This window comes from Gadus morhua, chromosome 9 (genome assembly GCF_902167405.1).
Source record: "Gadus morhua chromosome 9, gadMor3.0, whole genome shotgun sequence".
NCBI lineage: Eukaryota > Metazoa > Chordata > Actinopteri > Gadiformes > Gadidae > Gadus > Gadus morhua.
The window spans coordinates 19,153,481-19,172,490 of NC_044056.1; the positions used below are offsets into that span (position 1 = coordinate 19,153,481).

At 41.8% G+C, this 19,010-nt stretch overlaps 3 protein-coding genes across 3 annotated transcripts; 1 reads left to right on the forward strand and 2 right to left on the reverse strand.

The window, feature by feature from the left end:
- Window positions 1–2,724: 2,724 nt before the first annotated feature.
- Window positions 2,725–4,777, forward strand: mphosph6 (M-phase phosphoprotein 6). The gene is made up of 5 exons (XM_030365927.1): window positions 2,725–2,942; window positions 3,067–3,179; window positions 3,422–3,512; window positions 4,038–4,141; window positions 4,392–4,777. The coding sequence occupies exons 1-5, from the start codon at window positions 2,895–2,897 to the stop codon at window positions 4,519–4,521; spliced, it is 486 nt and encodes a 161-aa protein (XP_030221787.1). The 5' UTR covers window positions 2,725–2,894; the 3' UTR covers window positions 4,522–4,777.
- A 333-nt stretch (window positions 4,778–5,110) lies between these two features.
- Window positions 5,111–8,021, reverse strand: hsd17b2 (hydroxysteroid (17-beta) dehydrogenase 2). The gene is made up of 5 exons (XM_030365926.1): window positions 7,710–8,021; window positions 7,178–7,393; window positions 5,876–6,061; window positions 5,646–5,783; window positions 5,111–5,486 (listed from the first exon to the last, which is right to left on the reverse strand). The coding sequence occupies exons 1-5, from the start codon at window positions 7,987–7,989 to the stop codon at window positions 5,134–5,136; spliced, it is 1,173 nt and encodes a 390-aa protein (XP_030221786.1). The 5' UTR covers window positions 7,990–8,021; the 3' UTR covers window positions 5,111–5,133.
- A 224-nt stretch (window positions 8,022–8,245) lies between these two features.
- gpia (glucose-6-phosphate isomerase a) lies at window positions 8,246–18,751 on the reverse strand. The gene is made up of 18 exons (XM_030365925.1): window positions 18,461–18,751; window positions 17,396–17,486; window positions 16,538–16,606; window positions 15,811–15,930; window positions 14,690–14,773; window positions 13,174–13,320; window positions 12,500–12,571; window positions 12,290–12,334; window positions 12,097–12,150; window positions 11,772–11,832; window positions 11,592–11,635; window positions 11,131–11,283; window positions 10,510–10,639; window positions 10,299–10,375; window positions 9,959–10,087; window positions 9,585–9,660; window positions 9,190–9,256; window positions 8,246–8,778 (listed from the first exon to the last, which is right to left on the reverse strand). Exons 1-18 carry the CDS (start codon window positions 18,577–18,579, stop codon window positions 8,655–8,657), a joined length of 1,662 nt encoding a protein of 553 aa, XP_030221785.1. The 5' UTR covers window positions 18,580–18,751; the 3' UTR covers window positions 8,246–8,654.
- Window positions 18,752–19,010: the final 259 nt, after the last annotated feature.

The following is a 19,010-nucleotide window of genomic DNA, read 5'->3' on the forward strand; positions in this document are numbered from 1 at the left end:
TTTTTATCTGATTGGGTAAAGAATGATACCTCCTCTATTTGGGTAGACACTGAATCATCTTTATTGAAATGTAGATTACAAGGTACTATGTTTTAGGAATTTCAAAAAAGCATCTAAGATAATTGTTCCAATCTCATCACAACAAATATTCTCTGGAGGCCTGGAGTTCATATAAGCAAATTCAAAATTTAAAAAAAGGCCATCCAAAGTGGAAACAATCCTATGGCTAACAAGCAAGAGGTTATTTCATATTATTACTTTTTCTGCCAGAAAATATACATTATTACAATGGAATAGTGCTGAGGGCGCTTCTGTTAAGGGTTGGTGTAAATTTGTATTTGAGCTGGTTCCTTTGAATACCTTACAAGCATTTTACAAATCAAAACAGATCAGTTATACAAAGTCTGGAAGCCCTATCTGAATTATCATGGAAAGGATTTTTCTAACATTATTTAAAGTCTCCTGTACCTGAAATCTTGTATCCTGTGTCCCTCCTTTAGGCTATTTCCGGTAACCACCAATATATGTCTCTGTTTGTTTGTTTCATTATTATTAATAGGTTTGTCTTGTTATTGTTTTTGTGGAAAAATAGGAAAATCAAATAAATATAGGGTTAGAAACTGATTCCAATCGTTGATATCCCTTCATCTTATGTACTTTTGTACACTTAGTAACATATGGACACATTTTGTTATAGGATATTATTTTTTACTTATCTAGTCCCTTTTCATATTTTACCATGTTACCACAGATTAGGAAATGAAAGAGAAACAAATTTCTCAACTCATTAGATTACTTTAGGTTTCTTTCGATTTAGGCTTTATGTTATTTTAAGAAAAATTCAAACAAATAATTCAATGGCCTAGTGAATGTATTGAAGTTCGATCCAAAAGGTGTGTCCAGATGAACACTCAGGCTTAATGAATTGGACATTGCTACGGGCCTATATGCTTAATTCTGTGAGGGCTACTTGCCTTGAGTCAATCACAAAGCACTTGCATTTATCTTTTGTAATAACACTTGAGGTCTCTCTCTCACTTAGTCTATATGAATGCAGTAATTGTGTTTATCTTTTCAAACGCTGGGACTGGATATGTCATTCACAGATGATCATTCGCTCAAACAACCTCGCAACAAAACAGACCCACTCCAAGATCAAAGCCTCGTAATGACGGCATTCACTTAATGTTGCATTTCAACAATTCCCAATTATTTTTGGGAACCTTCGGCACATTTCATTAGGAGATTAAAATGAAATCTCGAGAATTGTATAAAGAAAATAGGCAAAGCGGATTTGCAACGTGTTTAGAATTCAGAATGGTGTCCACTGACCGAGGGCAGGGTGTGTGGTCTGATTCGAGGGCGAGAGGGTCGAGTGCTACTTAAGCTTTAACTGGAATTTTAGTCTGGTATTCTGGCCTGAAAAAGAGAGAACATTCCCAAAAGTAATTTATCTTGGGAGTTGGGATGAATGAGGCCGCTCCAAATAAACCCAAAGACCAAAGTTCTCAAATATATTGAATTAACTATTTTATACAACTATTCTATATATATATATACACCCTCCAGAGTGGAAAACTTAAATACGCTCCGCCGTAGCGTTTCCGTCTACACTGCCAAGATGCAAAACTCTGCTCAGATCTGCTCACGTCGCGTACACGTTTACGTCACATACATGCGCCAGTACATGGAAATAAACAAACATGTTGGATTATTTCCATGCGTTGGACCGTCAAGCTGCTCTGGCAGCTCTAATAAACGTACAAGAGTCTTTCCACAAAATGTACAGGATATGTACAGATAGTATTACTGAACAGAGAAGGATCTGTAAACATGTTTTGGTTTTCGCGGCGCAGATAAGAGAAGAAGGAAGATTCTGCGTATGCGCTCAGACATGGCGGTGTTGTGTGATAGTGTATCACTGCACCACCAAGCCGTCTGGCATGCATACACAATCGAAATCCAAACACTTTTGCGTCACCGTATGCACGTAGATTGCACCTAGATTGCCAACACTGCCTCAACTTCCAAAAGTAGCCCAATCCGGCGAGAAAAACCGCCCAATCTCATTGGAGGAAGGAGATAGGTCCCAAAGTTTGTAGAGAATAATAAAGAAAGAAAGAATACAACTTATGAAGAACAATAGTTGAGCGCTGCATGCAGCACTCACCTAATAATAATAATAATAATAATATATATGCATATATATGCATATTATTATTATATATGCAAATACTACCAAAAATATCTATACTGCCAAAAACACAATAAATCTTGTAGAGGCTCTGTTCTTACTGTCTCAAGTGTGCCCTCTACTGGAGATCCCGCGTTCACTTGTTAGATAAATTGATTAAATGTTTCAGGTTTCATAGCCTAGATGGATGGATCGATTAACATATATTTCTCTCTGATTGCATGTTTTTTTGCTTATTTATTAGCTTGTTTGTTTCACTGCTTGATTGTTAACTACGCTATTCAACACGCTATACATTTAGTCATATTTCCTGCTGTTTGGCATCATCAGGGTTATCGGTTATCATCTAAGTGGTCCTAATGTCAACTCTTTAAATGCCTCTGATATCTGTTTTGGTGCATATAAATCGTACGTCTTTCATGCCACAGGCATTATCGATTAGTGTTAATGATGTATCCGTTCTAAACAAAACCAGAACAATCCAGTTACCTGTATTTATTAAACTGTGTACTAGGCAGACTTCAACCGCATGTCATTCTAAAATGCGCCCTGTGCTCGATTGATTGGGTCTGTATAACACCGGCTGCCTGGGAGACTCAAAGAAAACTCGTGGCTTCACTGGCTTGGGTGACAGCATACGTTCATCATAACCAGGCTATAATACATAGCTCTTGAAGTGAAAGTATACATTTGTTCAGCGATGTCTAACGATGCAGCAAAACTCTCCAATAACCTCTTACGCATGAAGGTAAGTGGTTGCTAGCAACGTGCTAGTCTTAGCCACCCATGCTGTGCCAGCTAATGAAGCTACTTGATTGTGATAACCAAGTTACTTATTTAACCACATGTACCTGTGTCTTGATGTTCTCTAGTTCATGCAGAGAGGCCTTGACGCAGAAACTAAGAAACAGCTGGAAGAGGACGAGAAAAGAATCATAAGCGATGAGCACTGGTATCTTGACTTGCCAGAGCTCAAGGCTAAAGAGTATGTGCTAATCACAATCTATGTTGACTTGCGCTGTCCACGTTTAGTAACCACGTAATGAAGACTAATCAAAACGCTTTCAGATCAATGTTTCAGTTTTAAATGGTATTGATCACGGAAATTATAATTGGTCAGACGTTATTATAACCAAGATGTCGAATAACAGATTGTATTTGACAACTGGACTTAAAAATAGCTGTGTAATGTGCGTTTTTTGTAATGTTTTTGCTTTGACATCTCAGGAACCAAATCATCGAAGAAAGGAGTTTTGTGCCGTGTGAGGACCTCAAGTATGGCCGTATATCATTCAAAGGTTTTAATCCTGAAGTGGAGGTTGGTCTTAAATTCTCATGGTTTTACAAGAGCTACCTTTGTGAATACTTTCTCTTCTATATACTTATCAACTATGCATCACCTCACCTTGTGTGTAACTCACTTTTGTGTAATGATAAATAGAATGGTGTACTTATATGTCCCAGTACAGGATGTGCTATGTATGAAAAACGCAGATGGCTGAAGACAAAACTACACAAGTCTTTATAACGACTTTCCAATGAATAGTCCATTATTTGAAAGTACACACTGGTCTCCCGTATGTGTCATCAGGAAGAAAGCACTGATACTTTCCATAAGGGAACATGCATTAGCAGAACTCTCAATGAATGGACTAGACATTGAGAGTGGTTTACATGGACAGTGTAGTTTGGTCCCCAACCTTTGCATTTGCGAGTGTCTCCATAGAAACATGTTTTCATAAGGATATATACACATATATTGCTAGTTATTTGGAAAAAGGTGCAGAATTCATGGCTAATTTAACTGATCTGTCAAACATTTCTTCGGTTGCGTCTACTACAGAAGCTCATGCTGCTGATGAATGTCCAGGAGGAAACGGAAGAGGAGGATGTGGAGGACTTAAGCAGAATGATAACGGATGTCACTGATGAAGAAATGGCCATAAGGTTAGGTCCCCTCCAATTCATAATTATAGCATTAAAGTTAATGCATTTATTGTCTTCAAATATATATTGGTTGATTTTGATTTTTCAAAACAAAAACTTTACTTTGCTGCTGCAGCAACAATTTCGATTTTCCTTGTGTTGGTCGTTGATGAATTACATTTAAAATAAATACTAAGGATTCCATATTTTACTTTTGTTTCAACGTGACCGTACTCTTACGTTATCTCTTCAATGTTTACACATTTTCAAGGTACGAGAGTCTCGTAGACAGTATGAAGAAAAAGTTTGCCAAGAAGAGGGACAGATCTGCTATCGAAAAGGACGTCGTCCAAACTGTTACAGAACCTACCAAGAAGATATTTTTAAAACCTCAAGATTAGCCCATTATCACTCTGGACTAAACGGCTGTGTATTACTATAGTAATGTGTTCTCTTTTCCTAGTCAGTACTTTTTATAAGGAATATCCTCGGATATAACATTATTTTAAGATGTTTGGATGTTATACATCCTTTTTTCTAAATGTATATATTTTGAGGTTAATGGATATGCAATGTGATGCATTCTTCTGTAATAGATTTTTTACAATCGCATTACATTTGGAAACGAGTCCATTAAACTATTGACTTAATGTTCAATCCCTCTTGTCCTTGTCTTTATAGATAAAAAAAAAAAAAAAACTACTCAAGAGTAGTTTACTGCATAGAATATTACCTGGATGGAAAGATTACGGTAATGTAAACATGTACTGATGGAGGGGAAATATCCAATACAGTTTTAGTTCTGATTCTTGTTTTACAATGAGGTTTTAGTTATTCTGGTACTACAAACAACTTGATGGTCATAGATAAGCATTCATGACGAAGACTCCATCAATGACCGCATAGTGGCAGGAGTTAATGAACGTAATGACAACAATGCTTATGGTTTAAAGGAGGGTCCTAAACAGGCTTCGATCGTGCCTGTACCCAACTTGCTCCCACAAATCCCACTACTAAGTCCGAGTCAACTCGGAACCAGCTTTTGGACTTAAACCTGCTGGCTCACAGTCAACAAACTTGTGGCCTTTAAGGAGCTTGTCGGAGATGACCGTGGGACAGAGGTGGTAGAGGAGGGGTAGCAGCCAGGCCATCTGTCCCGGGGTGTAGCGGGCCTTGGGGGATGGAGCCATGAGTGCGTGGCACATGTCGTTCAGCACGGGTCGCAGGTCCTCTGGCGACTGTTGGCCCACTTTGGAGAGGCAGTCTTGCATGGAGCAAACGTACGTCTCCCCATAGTCTCTGCAGATAACTGACGGTAGATTTTGGAGAATTTTCTTTTTACTTTCTTCACAGCCTTTGAAGATGTCTGAAACCAACATGAACCTTGAGTTTATTAGCAAAAAAAAACGCATCTCAGACCAATAAGTTCACACGAGCTTGTTGATTTTCTAAAACGTGTGTTAATAGGGAAATCTAGTCATACTGCAAAGAGTAGAGGTCGACGTGGATCAAACGGAGGACCTACTCGTTCTGAAGCCTGCAGGTTGAATGACAACCACTTTTACACCCCAAGCAGCCAGCTCCATTCTCAGCACTCTGGAAAAGCAACCAAGAGCTGCCTTTGAGGCTCCATAGGCAGAGAAGAAGCAGAAGGGCACCTCACCTAAAACAGTAGATATCGCAGTGAATACATGAAATAGAGATATTCGCAGGTCCGATGCAGCAGCTCCCCCTGTGCTATTCAGCTGAATCTACCTCCCATGCTGGTGACATTGACTATCCTGCCCTTCGATCTCCGAAGCAAAGGAAGGAACACCTGACACAGGTAGACAGCAGACAGGTAGTTGACCTCCATGCATCTTCTGAAGGTTGTGAAGGGCAGAATCTCGGCATCAGCCAAACAGCAAAGGACGCCTGCGTTATTTACCAGACCCCAGAGACCTGCCACGAGAGGGAGACATAACACCAATGGAACAGGCCGATGGGACGGTTTACCCTCTTTCTATCTAAAAGGTACAGTCAGTCGGATTTAGTGGTACCTAGCGGCCCATAAACCCTCACCCCTCCCTTGCAAGGGAGTAGGAGAAGCTACCGTGCTTTGTACTTGCCTGTAAATTACCCATCGATACTTTCAAAATTATATCATGGTATCAAGTGATGAGCTCAATTGTATTTAGTCTGTAAAACTAAAAGTCATCGTTTACAGGGAATAATAGTTTCAAGGATAAAAATAATTAGAAGTCAAAGCATCATTTAACAGTTTGGGGCGGAACTGTAGAAACATGATGCTGCAACATAGCAGGCTCCCTGGATGTAGACCGGCTCCCTATATAAATATAGAGCTCATTCAGAGGTTATGAAAACCAGATTAATATCTGCATGGGATTGTACACTACTTAAAACATACTTATGAACATTACATTTCATCTCTATCAAGTCCATATAGCTAAAGGCCACTAAATTCTGCACTGCCCCTTTTAATACAGGACAAGTACAATCGGACCATTAACTTGATACTTGGCAGGGGCGTTTCTATGTTTCATAAACATCCGGGGCTTAGCCTAGAGGGAGAATGGAAATGCGCGCGTAACGCAAGGCAATTTCTTTGTATGCTTTATTGTGCATGGAGTTTTTTTCATAATGCTTTACCTAAATAAACAAAATACAGTTTATTATAGCTTTAAGAAAAGCTTTGAGTAAAATGAATACAAGTGAGACAGACCTTAAATATATATATATATATATATATATATATATATATATATATATATATATATATATATATATATATATATATATATGGATCTGACTGGGGATAGGATAGGTCAATTCACTTGAGGTTGCTGTGTGTCTGGTTATGTTTGTTGGTTTTTTTTATCCAAAAATTATATTCAGGGCAAATTAAATCATATCCAGGGCTTTAGCCCCAAATAAAACAGCCTAGTGATGCTACTGATACTTTGTGTTTATTAATAATCATTAAAGGCTTTGTTTAGGAGTCAAACCTTGACCACTGAATGATTAGAATGATCTGAGCTGTAGGCAGATTCACCTCACCTCCCTCCCCCAGCTGAGCTGCCGTTACGTGCCGGAGCGCCCGGTCCACCTGAGAGTGGTCCGTCACATCCAGCTGTAGCACCTCCAGACGGTGGGACCCATGCTTCTTCAGCTCCTGGGCCCCAGAACCGTGCTCATCCAGCACACCAGCAAACACCTGTACCCCCCTGTCGCTGAGCTCCTTGGCCAGTGCATGGCCGAAACCTGTATCGCAGCCTGTAATGGAGATGCATCAACGGGCTGCTATCTTTGTGCCAAGGTGCATTAAGGAAACATAATGAAAAAGGTGTTCCATTCACTTGAGGGTTGGGTAGGAAACAAGGTTTGGTATGTTTCAGGCATGTCTCAAGGTTGTCTTGAGATTGTAACATTTACAGAGTTTAAATCTAGAGCATGTTTTAACACTAAGGGTTCACTCCTGTCACTCCTGTCAAGATTAAAAATTAATATGCCCCTAAATAATGATTTGATTAAACATGTTTATTTTAATGTTTAATAGGACCAACAATTGTTTATGAAAAATAAACCCTACCTGTTATCAACACCGATTTTCCATGCATGGGCAAAAACTCATCGCTTCGTTCCCGAATAAGATGGTGTACACCAAAGCAACAGCACATAGTAAGCACTCCAAAGACGCCGTGGAAGCCCCCATTGTACAGCTGACCTTCTAGGGCCAACGTGGCTGCAGCCCCCAACCCAGCAAGGCAACCCCCTCCCTGTCCCCACAGCCATACGTATAAAGCTGTGGCCAGGGTGCAAACAGCACAGCCCCAGAACAAGCCCTCTGAGACTTCCATTCTGCAAGTCATCTACCAGGTCTGAATGATCAGTAGACGTCAAGACGCGCTACGACAGCCACAAATATGAAGCCACGCCCTGGTCATGTTTTTTATGTGTGACATGGTACGTGTTTAGGAACCTGTTTCGTGTTCAATTTGTCAAAGCCTTCCTGCAGGAAACAAAATTCCTTGACACATCCACACCCCATTATGATCATAACCACTATAAAATACACGTGCTTTATTTTATTTTTTTATTCTCCACAATAACCACTCAGGAGAACAATTAAAGTGACGAATGGAACATTTATTCTGAAAGTCAGTGGCCAATGTCTTGGAAGTGTGTGTGTGTGTGTGTGTGTGTGGAGGGAGGATAAAAGGTCAAATTCATAAATGACAGAAATATATGTATGCATTTGAGGGAGGTGATATTGATAACAGTCCTTTAGGAAATAGCTACTGGTCACTCCCTTTGGCTGGTTATTCTCTTATACCGTAGACATGATTAACATTAAAATTAGCTGACCAATGATCACAAACATAAAGTGCTTGGTTACCAGTGTGTCAGGGGCTATGACGATCGACAGAGAACGTACACGTGTCAAACAGATAAGCAAATTCAGCGACTACAGACTGGACCTCCCAACCAGTGGACATGGCAAGGGGCATCATGGCCGGGGATAGTGATGAGGAAGTCAGGCGAAGTTCTGCTTGAGGAAGCTGATGAGCCCGTTGGTAGAGGAGTCGTGGGAGGTGATCTCATCGGCGCTCTTCAACTCCGGTTCGATCTTCTTGGCGAGCTGCTTTCCCAGTTCCACCCTGTGCAACAGGACCACAGCATGTTATTTCATCCACAGCATTCAGGCAGTCTGGTGTTTGCCAAATACACAGCCTCAACCGGGTATTGATTTAGATATCTGGGTGATAGATTATTATTTTGTTGACAGATGTCTTGGACTCAGTAAGAATCAAGTACAATCCATTCATTACGAATTTGTTAAGAGATTATTTAGTGATATACACAGGGAGAATCATTACAGTTAAAAAGTAAATACACTACATGAGGTATTTTAAAAATGACCTGAGAACATATGACTTCCTACTGAAGTAACTTCTAACCCATACAGTTCCTGGTTTCTGATTATTATATCTATATAGTTTGACCTTAAATGCTGTTACTTATCAAGGTTTACAACACCACAATTACAGCTCGAAAGGTCACACTCTTACCCCCACTGATCGTAGCTGTTGATATCCCACATCACCCCCTGTACAAAGATCTTGTGCTCGTACATGGCTAGAAAGAAAGAACAAAAGCCCATAAATAAACACAGTGATTCATCTGTGAAACTATGAGTAACATTTTCATAACACAAAAGAGAAAACTAATTGTTTTTCAGTCAGAAATTTCCCGGGTTCATTTCTGGTTCTCCAAAGAACATAAGATGCTGGCTAGTTAAAACATTGCTATTTAGAGAAAAACCAGTATCAGTAAAAATGATCTATTAAAAGTCTGTCCACAATGAATCATGTATACCAAGCCTTAGGTTATTTTATCTGTAAGGACACCACAGCATACTTAATTACCGGTTGGCTTAGTAAAAACAGTTACAATCCCGACTTACCAACCAGTGCTCCCAGCATGAAGGGAGTCAACTTCTTGAAGACGATGGAGTTGCTAGGCTTGTTCCCCTCGAATACCTTGCATGGAAATACAGAGGAAACACTCAATACGTAAGCTTTTGGGGGGCCGATATTTCTGGGCAAAAAATACAGGAACTATCTCATCATGTAGAGAAGGATATCGCCTTTGCAGAAAATTTGTTTTCCATTTGTGGATGGAAGGATACATGCCTGAATTGTTGCGATTCAGTGCAATAGAATAGATTGTGTCTTTGCAGTGCAGTAAAATGGGTTCATTGGTAGCAGCAGAAGCACTGTTTGTACCATTCATTCCCACCAAACAGCACACTAATGAGAGCAGTCCTCCTCCACCTACTTTGTGGGGCAGGAGCTTGTCCAGGGCTTCTCCTCCCAGCCCCCCAGCCACCAGCTCCCCGCGGGCCTCCTCGGAGGTCTTCCCCTTCATCAGCGCCTCAGTCTGGGCCAGGAAGTTGGCCGCCAGAATCTGTGGAACATCACAGATTGCGGATTTTCGCTACACAAAAGCACACCCAAAAAGCAGTGCCATATGCATCCCATCCGGTACCGGCTTTGGTTATTCGTATTAAGATCTTGCTGAAAATTGTAAAAAGGTTATCGTGCATGAATTGATATTATTAGACAAAAAAGGTCAGTATTTAACAAAGCTGAATGTAAATACTAAATGTGGGCGGTACCTTATGGTGAAGGCTGTCTCTGATTGGGTTCTGGGACTGGGCAGGAATCAGGAAGTCTGCAGGAATCATGCGGGTGCCTGTGGAGACAGAGATCCTTCAGTTACACAATTACACAATAAGCAGGAAAGACATGCTACCTGTCCACTTAACAGTTTGTTTATAACTGAGACACATGTTGGTGTCTCCGTTCAGAGCCGAGCGGCTGTAGCACCTTGATGGATGAGCTGGTAGAAAGCATGCTGTCCGTTGGTGCCTGGCTCGCCCCAGACGATGGGTCCGGTGTGGTAACCGACCCGGGCACCATCTTTAGTGATGTACTTTCCATTGGACTCCATGTCCCCCTGTGGATCAGACCAACACAGTGGAGTTGTCTGTCTGTCTGTCTGTCTGTCTGTCTGTCTGTCTGCCTGCCTGCCTGCCTGCCTGCCTGCCTGCCTGCCTGCCTGCCTGCCTGCCTGCCTGCCTGCCTGCCTGCCTGTCTGCCTGTCTGTCTGACAAAAAAAAACTTTTACCAACAAAATGAAGGATGATAATAATATTGGTATATGTCTGCCACGGTTGGTCTCAATATTTTCCGGGGAAATGTAGTCAACTACAGAATTGGTGATTGCACCTCGACGACATGCTTCACTATAAAGTAGCATACTGAATTGTAACGACAAAAGAATTATTCAATAGAAAGATAATACTCTTCTTTATATTTGCAAGTTGGAGCCCTCATCATTCGATATGGTTACCACGACGGGGGGGGGGGGGGGGGGGGGGTAATGGGATGGTTACCATGGGGATCGTGTAAACTCCTGACCCTCTAAAGTGCTAAACTCTTACTGACCTGCTGGAAGTAGGCAGCGAAGCGGTGCATGTACTGGTCATAGGGCAGCATGGCGTGGGTCTCTGCCTGGAAGAAGTTGATGTACCAGATGCCAAGCACCGCCAGCAGCACCGGCACGTTCTGCTCCAATGGAGTGCTGCGGAAATGGTTGTCCTGGTGACCAGAGAGGATACAACCGTCGGATATTGTTTAAGGTAGGTTTGCTGGCTTTATTTTTGTTTAATATAATAATTATAATCATCATCATCATCATAAAAATATATCAGTAAAAGCATGGACATTCCTACTTTTAGAAAGTATTAACAAAACACCAACTAACAACATCACAATGTTCTGCTGCAAGTACAGATGAAAAAAGGACAATAAACCAAGTGATTCACGGTGACTCTACTCTTTGGCGCCCTCTAATGCAACAACCTAAATCAATCCTACAGAGCATGGCTAGAGAAAGTGGTTCCTACCATCCAGTGAGCCCCAGAGAGAAGCTGCTCAAAGTTTTCAAAGCCTGGAGACCAGCAGCAGAATGCAAAATAGATTATGGTAAATACACATAGAAATATACAAACATTGTATGACTTGGATAGATATATCCAGCGCTATGTGGTAGTGCTGGGTCTAGGCTCCAGCCCAGGCAGACATACCTATGTGCAGTGCAATGGACAGACCAATGGCGGACCACAGCGAGTAGCGGCCTCCAACCCACTGAGGATAGGCGGACACAACACAACATCACAGTCAGTCAACCAATAAGCGCACAGAGAAAGCCTTGTTCAAGCAGCAATTGTTTGGTTTGTTCTAGTATACTTGCAGGTCCAGCAAAAAGTCGATACATTATATTTTTCAATTTTTTTATTGGTGCCATTAAGTGTCATATAGTAGATATTTAAGTTAGGTAGAACAGCAGGCAGGTGTGGTCGTGTTCATACAAGCACAGTAAGAGTCAGCAGTTTAATCATGAATACTTACATCCCAGAACTCAAACATGTTGTTGGTGTCAATGCCGAATTCCTTGACTTTGGGCTGGATGAGAAAGAGGGAGAGAGAGAGACAGAGAGACAGAGAGAGAGAGAGAGGGGATGATTCACAATGCCTTTAAGGGAGGGGACTCGGATGACATGATTCAGAAAGTAAGACAGAGGCTGAAAACATGGCTACTCACTGCATTGGTAGAGAGGGCCACAAAATGCTTGGCTACGGTGGATTGCTGTGTAACAAAAAGGGGAGATGGATAACATGACATTTATGAAATCCAGCTAGGATGATACTTTGAAAAGGCAGACAGATGTAAACAAAACAGTTCATTAGCCGATGAGGCCTGCAATCAGATTTCTGCTGACCAACTAGGTCATCAGCAGACTAATCCACTTACGTCCTTGGCAGTCTTCAGGAACCATTCCCTCGCTGACTCTGCGTTAGTGATGGTCTCTTGGGTGGTGAACGTCTGAAACGAGAGGGACCCAAAGAACGATTGAGCCCAGAGGACATGCTGTGTCGGTCTTGGTCACGGACAAACAAACAGATTGATCCCCTTCCCCTCCAGCGAGTGGACGGATAACGTTTCACAGAACAACAAACCGTCAGGCCGTCAGCCACACTATAAATGTGAGCGTCAAAATATACAGAGAGTTCCATCTTTCAGAATGAGATAATTATAAATTAGTATAAATTAGGCAAGAATTAGGAATTAGGATGGAATGGGTATCAAGAAAAGAAAGCTAGACATATTATGATTTTATTTAAATTAAAATACATTGTTTGTTTTGAGAGGCATCGTGCTCATTATTCAGGGGTAACTGTAAAATATAATTCCTTTACCCCAAAATCACACCAACAAGGGATCAGACGATACCTATTATGCGTCTTGTAAAAATGTGATTACTTCAAATATTGAGGCTGACGCTTTAATCTACGCAGAGAGTTTCTGGTTGCACGTCCATCGGCAAACTAGTACCTGTGTAACTGTGTGCCCGTCCGAGTATGCATAAGAGTAAGTGTATTCCCCCTACCTTGGAGGCGATGATGAAGTAAGTGTATTCCCCCTACCTTGGAGGCGATGATGAAGAGGGAGGTCTCTGGGTTGAGCTGAGCCAGAGTCTTGGCGAGGTGTGTGCCGTCGATGTTGGACACAAACCACACGTTTGGCCCTCCCTCAGAGTAGGGCTTGAGGGCCTCCGTAACCATGAGCGGTCCCTAGGGGCCAGCAGGGAAACCGTTCTTTTAATTTATATAACCCTTAATCACAGTTATAGTCTTTAAATGGCTTCACTGGCCACATTATACAACATCCCTTAACTAACACAAAAAACACTCAAATAGTAGTGTCTATGCACCATCATTCCTCACATTTCCCCACCTCTCTCTTTGTAAATAACTGAGGCTGAAATACAGGCTTCTTGGTGGAGACCAGTTGACATTAATCTTGGGTGAGATGTTGTCATATTGCTTTAGCTGCTGGCTTCAGTTACGTGAGGCCAGCAGCTAATGCAAAATGACAAGGTGTTTGTCTAAAGTGACTTTAGTGCTAGGGGCTGCTCATGGCTACTGCCTAACAATTTCAACGGAGTGCGGCCCCTTCAAATATTGTAAGTGTGATTACGTTTTGGAATTATTATATTTTTATTCAGCAGGCTATTACTAAACCCCATTTTCAAATTGTGTTCTGTCCAGAAACAACAAGGCAGTTCTGTCATATAGACCAACCATTGTGGTGCCATGTTAATAAGTTCTGATCTGAATCTTTATTATGTTTGCCAATAGGCTGAATCCTCAATCTTTGCTAAGGTTACACTTTGCACTTTGTACAATCACCATTGCCTCATAATCATAGTGATACCTGAGCAAAATGTTAATGCAATTCTGTTGATACAATTCTGTTGCCATATCATATCTTCTCATCCTCACGGTTGACACCTGAACTTTCACAATCAAACTCACAAAAGGTCCATTGCCTCAAGAAATTGCACACCGATAAGCAAACAAAGCACTGCTTTGTTTCCTGTCGCTTAATAAATCATTGTACTTAAGTTGACTTCCTCTTTCTATTAAGAGAGTGTGAAGCTAATTTAAACTAATATAAATCGGTTTGTATGTAAAAAACTGTTTGTTAAATACAAGTTCTTATGATGAACATCGAGCTAAAGCATTCAAGTCACAATGATTGGGTCTGGATTTTTACAGCCCACTGCACCAACCAATGGCATCAAACCAATGGAATTGTATGGAAATTGTAGTTGTATGCTTTGGCAAACATTTAATGGTTAGGGTTTGGTGTTTCCTGGCAGAGTTTGGAGTTTGGCGTTTTGCAGGCACTTTCAAAAGAGACTTGGCAGGTGATTGGATGAACAACCCATCCATCACTGTCAATCACTTTTCACGTAGCTGATCGGAAAAGTTCAGACACAAACGCATAGCTTGAAGCCTGGTTAAATTGATTCCCGTGGGATCATAATCTAGCGAATCCAGCTGCCTCGCAAGGTAACAGAGCATCAGCCTTTAATATGAAGGTTCTCATAACAACACATAATGACATGGGGAAGGGCTCAGGGGGTGCGGTACTCACCAGGTCAGAGCCTCCGATGCCGATGTTGACCACATCCGTGATGGCCTTTCCACTGAAGCCCTTCCAATCGCCACTGCGCACTTTCTGAAAACAATCCCAATCCACAGGTCACAACCTAGAAAAGCTGTAATGAAGCTGTATTCAGAACCAACAGGACTGAGACTAGACTAGACCCAACAGGACTGAGACTAGACTAGAACCAGCAGGACTGAGGCTAGACCAAACAGGACTGAGACTAGACTAGACCCAACAGGACTGAGACTAGACTAGACCCAACAGGACTGAGACTAGACTAGACCCAACAGGACTGTGACTAGACTAGACCCAACAGGACTGAGACTAGACTAGACCCAGCAGGACTGAGACTAGACCCAACAGGACTGAGACTAGACCCAACAGGACTGAGACTAGACTAGACCCAGCAGGACTGAGACTAGACTAGACCCAACAGGACTGAGACTAGACTACTAGACCCAACAGGACTAAGGCTAGACCAAACAGGACTGAGACTAGACTAGACCCAGCAGGACAGAGACTAGACCCAACAGGACAGAGACTAGATTAGAACCAACAGGACTGAGGCTAGACCAAACAGGACTGAGACTAGACTAGACCCAGCAGGACTGAGACTAAACTAGACCCAGCAGGACAGAGACTAGATTAGAACCAACAGGACTGAGACTAGACTAGACCAAGCAGGACTGAGACTAGACTAAACCCAGCAGGACTAAGACTAGACTAGACCCAACAGGACTAGAACTAGACAAGAGCCGGAAGGATGATGCTAAGATTGTGATACGATTTTACATTTTATAGATGTCACAAATAAAGCATTCAACCATTTGGGTTAATTCCACAGACAAATATGTATTTGCTACTGTAGCACAGGAAAGACTGGTTCCGATACTCTTTGACCTTTCAACTCTCTATAAGACTTGGGAAACACCCAAGAATAGTACCTGATCAAAATGTGAGCAACACAACACCTTAACACAGTAATCACGAGTTAAGAGGTGAGCTAACTGAGAACCATAGCAGGAGAGCACAAAAGACTACAACAGCCAATACTAACATATAGCATGCAGCATGCAGGCGCACACACGCACACACACACAACTCACATGACAGAAGGCCTTCATCTTGTTCAGAACCCCGTTGACCTCTGGCATGACGTCTTTGCCGTCCACGTGGATGGGCGTGTTAGAGCGATTACGAAGGGCAACGTGGAGAACAGCACGACCCTGCATACACAGAAATTATTCAGCAAGGTACACTCTTTGGTGTTATTCGTAAATGCAACACAAACTCATGGACATAATGGTATTTATACAAACAAGACCCGGATGTATTTGCCTTTCGACATCACCATGCATGTTGAACATCCTGGTCCCTTTCATTACAATGTCATACAAACTACACAGTCACTGTGATGTAAGTGTTATGCAACACCATTGCATTGCATTACAGTGTGTGTGTGTGTGTGTGTGTGTGTGTGTGTGTGTGTGTGTGTGTGTGTGTGTGTGTGTGTGTGTGTCCCTGGCCTGAATGACTAAGCACAATGTTATACGTAGTCTCAGTCTCTGAGAATACCGGTGACCCAGACAATGCAGTGGTCTATTGTCAGGCAGCCGTCTTTCTCAACGCCAGATATCATTCTTAATTTGGCAGGAATTCACACAGGCAGAGTACTAAACCTGTCCACACCCCGAATGTGGCAGATAGCATTAGCCTATTGTTAGCAATACTCTAGTTAGTATACTTCACTAGATAAGATGGTGTGCAGGCCTGATGAGAGTTGTATTTTACTGTGCCCCATTGGTTGTGTTTGTTTTATTCATTTGTCAGTACCTCTGTGAAGTTGATTTTATCCCCTGAGAACATCTTCTCTCTTGCCTCCTCAACTCCCCTCGACTTGGCCTGTATGGAAGGGGGGGGGGGGGGGGAAGAGAGGAACAATGTGTGTAATACCTGCAACACACTTGGCAGCCCGACTCTCATTGTGTAAGTCACAACCCAAACATAACCGTGTAACATACGGTTGCATTTCAACAATGGCATGTGTGTGTGTGAAGACAGACAATTGCTGTCCGTTTACCAATATTTGCTTCCTCGATTTGGAAGAGGAAGTCATTGGGTCCCTTTCATTCAAAACGTGCTTTGCAACCGCCTTCCAGGAGATGTTATCAGAATAAGTGAAAACAGCGACACTGCTCTAGTTGGACTGGTGATTGTGTCCTGAAATACGTGTTATTGACTCTCAAAATCTGATGGTATGCTTCAGGTTTTGCTTTTGACACAGGTTGCCTTAGTTCAGTGACTGATTGGAAGAAGCGATAGAGCAGAAACATTCATGTTCCCAGCGAGGGGAAGACAAGCAGGTCAGGTCCCGACAAGCACAATAGAATCTCCTGTTGGTTGAGGTAATAGGCACACACACACACACACACACACACACACACACACACACACACACACACACACACACACACACACACACACACACACACACACACACACACACACACACACACACACACACACACACACACACACACACACACACACACACACCAGCAGAGGGGCTTATGTTTTATTACAGCTGACACAAACGGCTTCATCCCTAACATACCTAATGCCGGCGCCAAGCCTTTTCTCTTTCTAAAACCACAAGCAATGAAAAAGACTGTAGCATGAATGGATGGTTACCATAGCAAAAAGAATAGCCATGACATCCTCGTTGATGATATTTTTGGAGTAATCCAGCAGGATGTCTCCATCGTCAGTCGCAAGAGTCTTACTGTAAAACGACAAACAAGAACAGAGTGCAAAATTAGGTGGTACGGATATTTGACTTGGGACTGAGCCAAATCGCCTATGCACAACGTAAAAAACGGCCACATAAATAAAAAAAACTACTATAATAAGAAATTGTTCGGTTGTTTTATTAAACATATAATATTATACTAATAAAAAATGGAGACATTAATTGAGAGAATACCTTATCTATAGATCAGTGAATAAATCATGCGATATATCGTAGGCTCGGCTGTCAACATAGGAAGTTGCAGACAGACAGTGGTTCTGCGACGAGGTGTGCAGAACCGCACGTAGACGGACCTTAATGGGAATATTTTCTTGAAACCAGGCACACTGGCCGCTTGACATTCTTACTATGTAGCACAGATCCATGTCTTTAAAATAAAAGTTACCCAAATATTGCTGCCACTGACCACTTTACTTACAGTCTAGTGGGTCAATGTCAGCTAGCTATGATAGCAAGCTAGTATTATTACCAAACGATACGAGGCCTATGCGTGTTTTTATGATTCACACAGTCAATGTACTGGTTTAAAAGCGCCGCAAATGATTTCCTGACGATCCACTTTGAAAGAGCTTTCGCTTGCAAATAAAAACCGAGAGGTGTATATTTTAAAGGATGACCTTGTCACAATATCTCATGCAAGCTGTGTCGCCAGTGTTGTGTCCAATGGCGAAAGAACATCCGCGATTATAACAATATGTGGATCCCCGTGTCACATGAAATATTATATTTCACCAAAACGAACTATATGTATATATGTTGGACGAGATGTCCCCAAGCAAAAATCGTCTTCACAGTTTCCAACATACATCCTGTCTTATATGTCCTTGTTATCGTTTGACGTTAAATAACCATTATTATTATTATTGCTACAGAACATTGGTAATGTTGGTAATAATCGATACTATTTCTGACACGGATAAGTAAGTAGCAATTCTTGTTTCTTTTACCTGAATTTGCTGAATCGATCGCTCTCTGCTTCAAACATTTTCCTCATATTGAGGTTTCCAACGTTGGCTTTGTACCATTGCTCCAGTTTCTGATAGTTTGGATCATTTGTAAGTCCCATGGTGCCGAGATGATACCGGTCCCCTCAAATTAAACCTTGGTCGGAAATAAGTTTATGTGTGTAAAGCGATGATATTTGACAGCCCAGTGCAGTGAGGCAACGGGAGATGGTGGACCGGGATTAGCCAATAGCAGATGGAGGGGTTACCTCTCCCTTTGTTGGACTCCACCCACTGCGATAAAGAGCACGTAAACTGAACAGCCGCCGATCAACGTAGTCAAGTAGACAGAATGCTTGCCAAGTATTACCAAATAAATATACATGCAAGTATACATAAAATCAAGTATTATACATAGCATAAAATATGCAAATACAACAATGTCGTTATCCAATTGTCCACATTTGTCTAAACGTATCATGAATGTAAAGCACAATACACCAAATTGTAATGAATGGCTGTATGCTCTTGATATAAACATTGTGTTACCAAA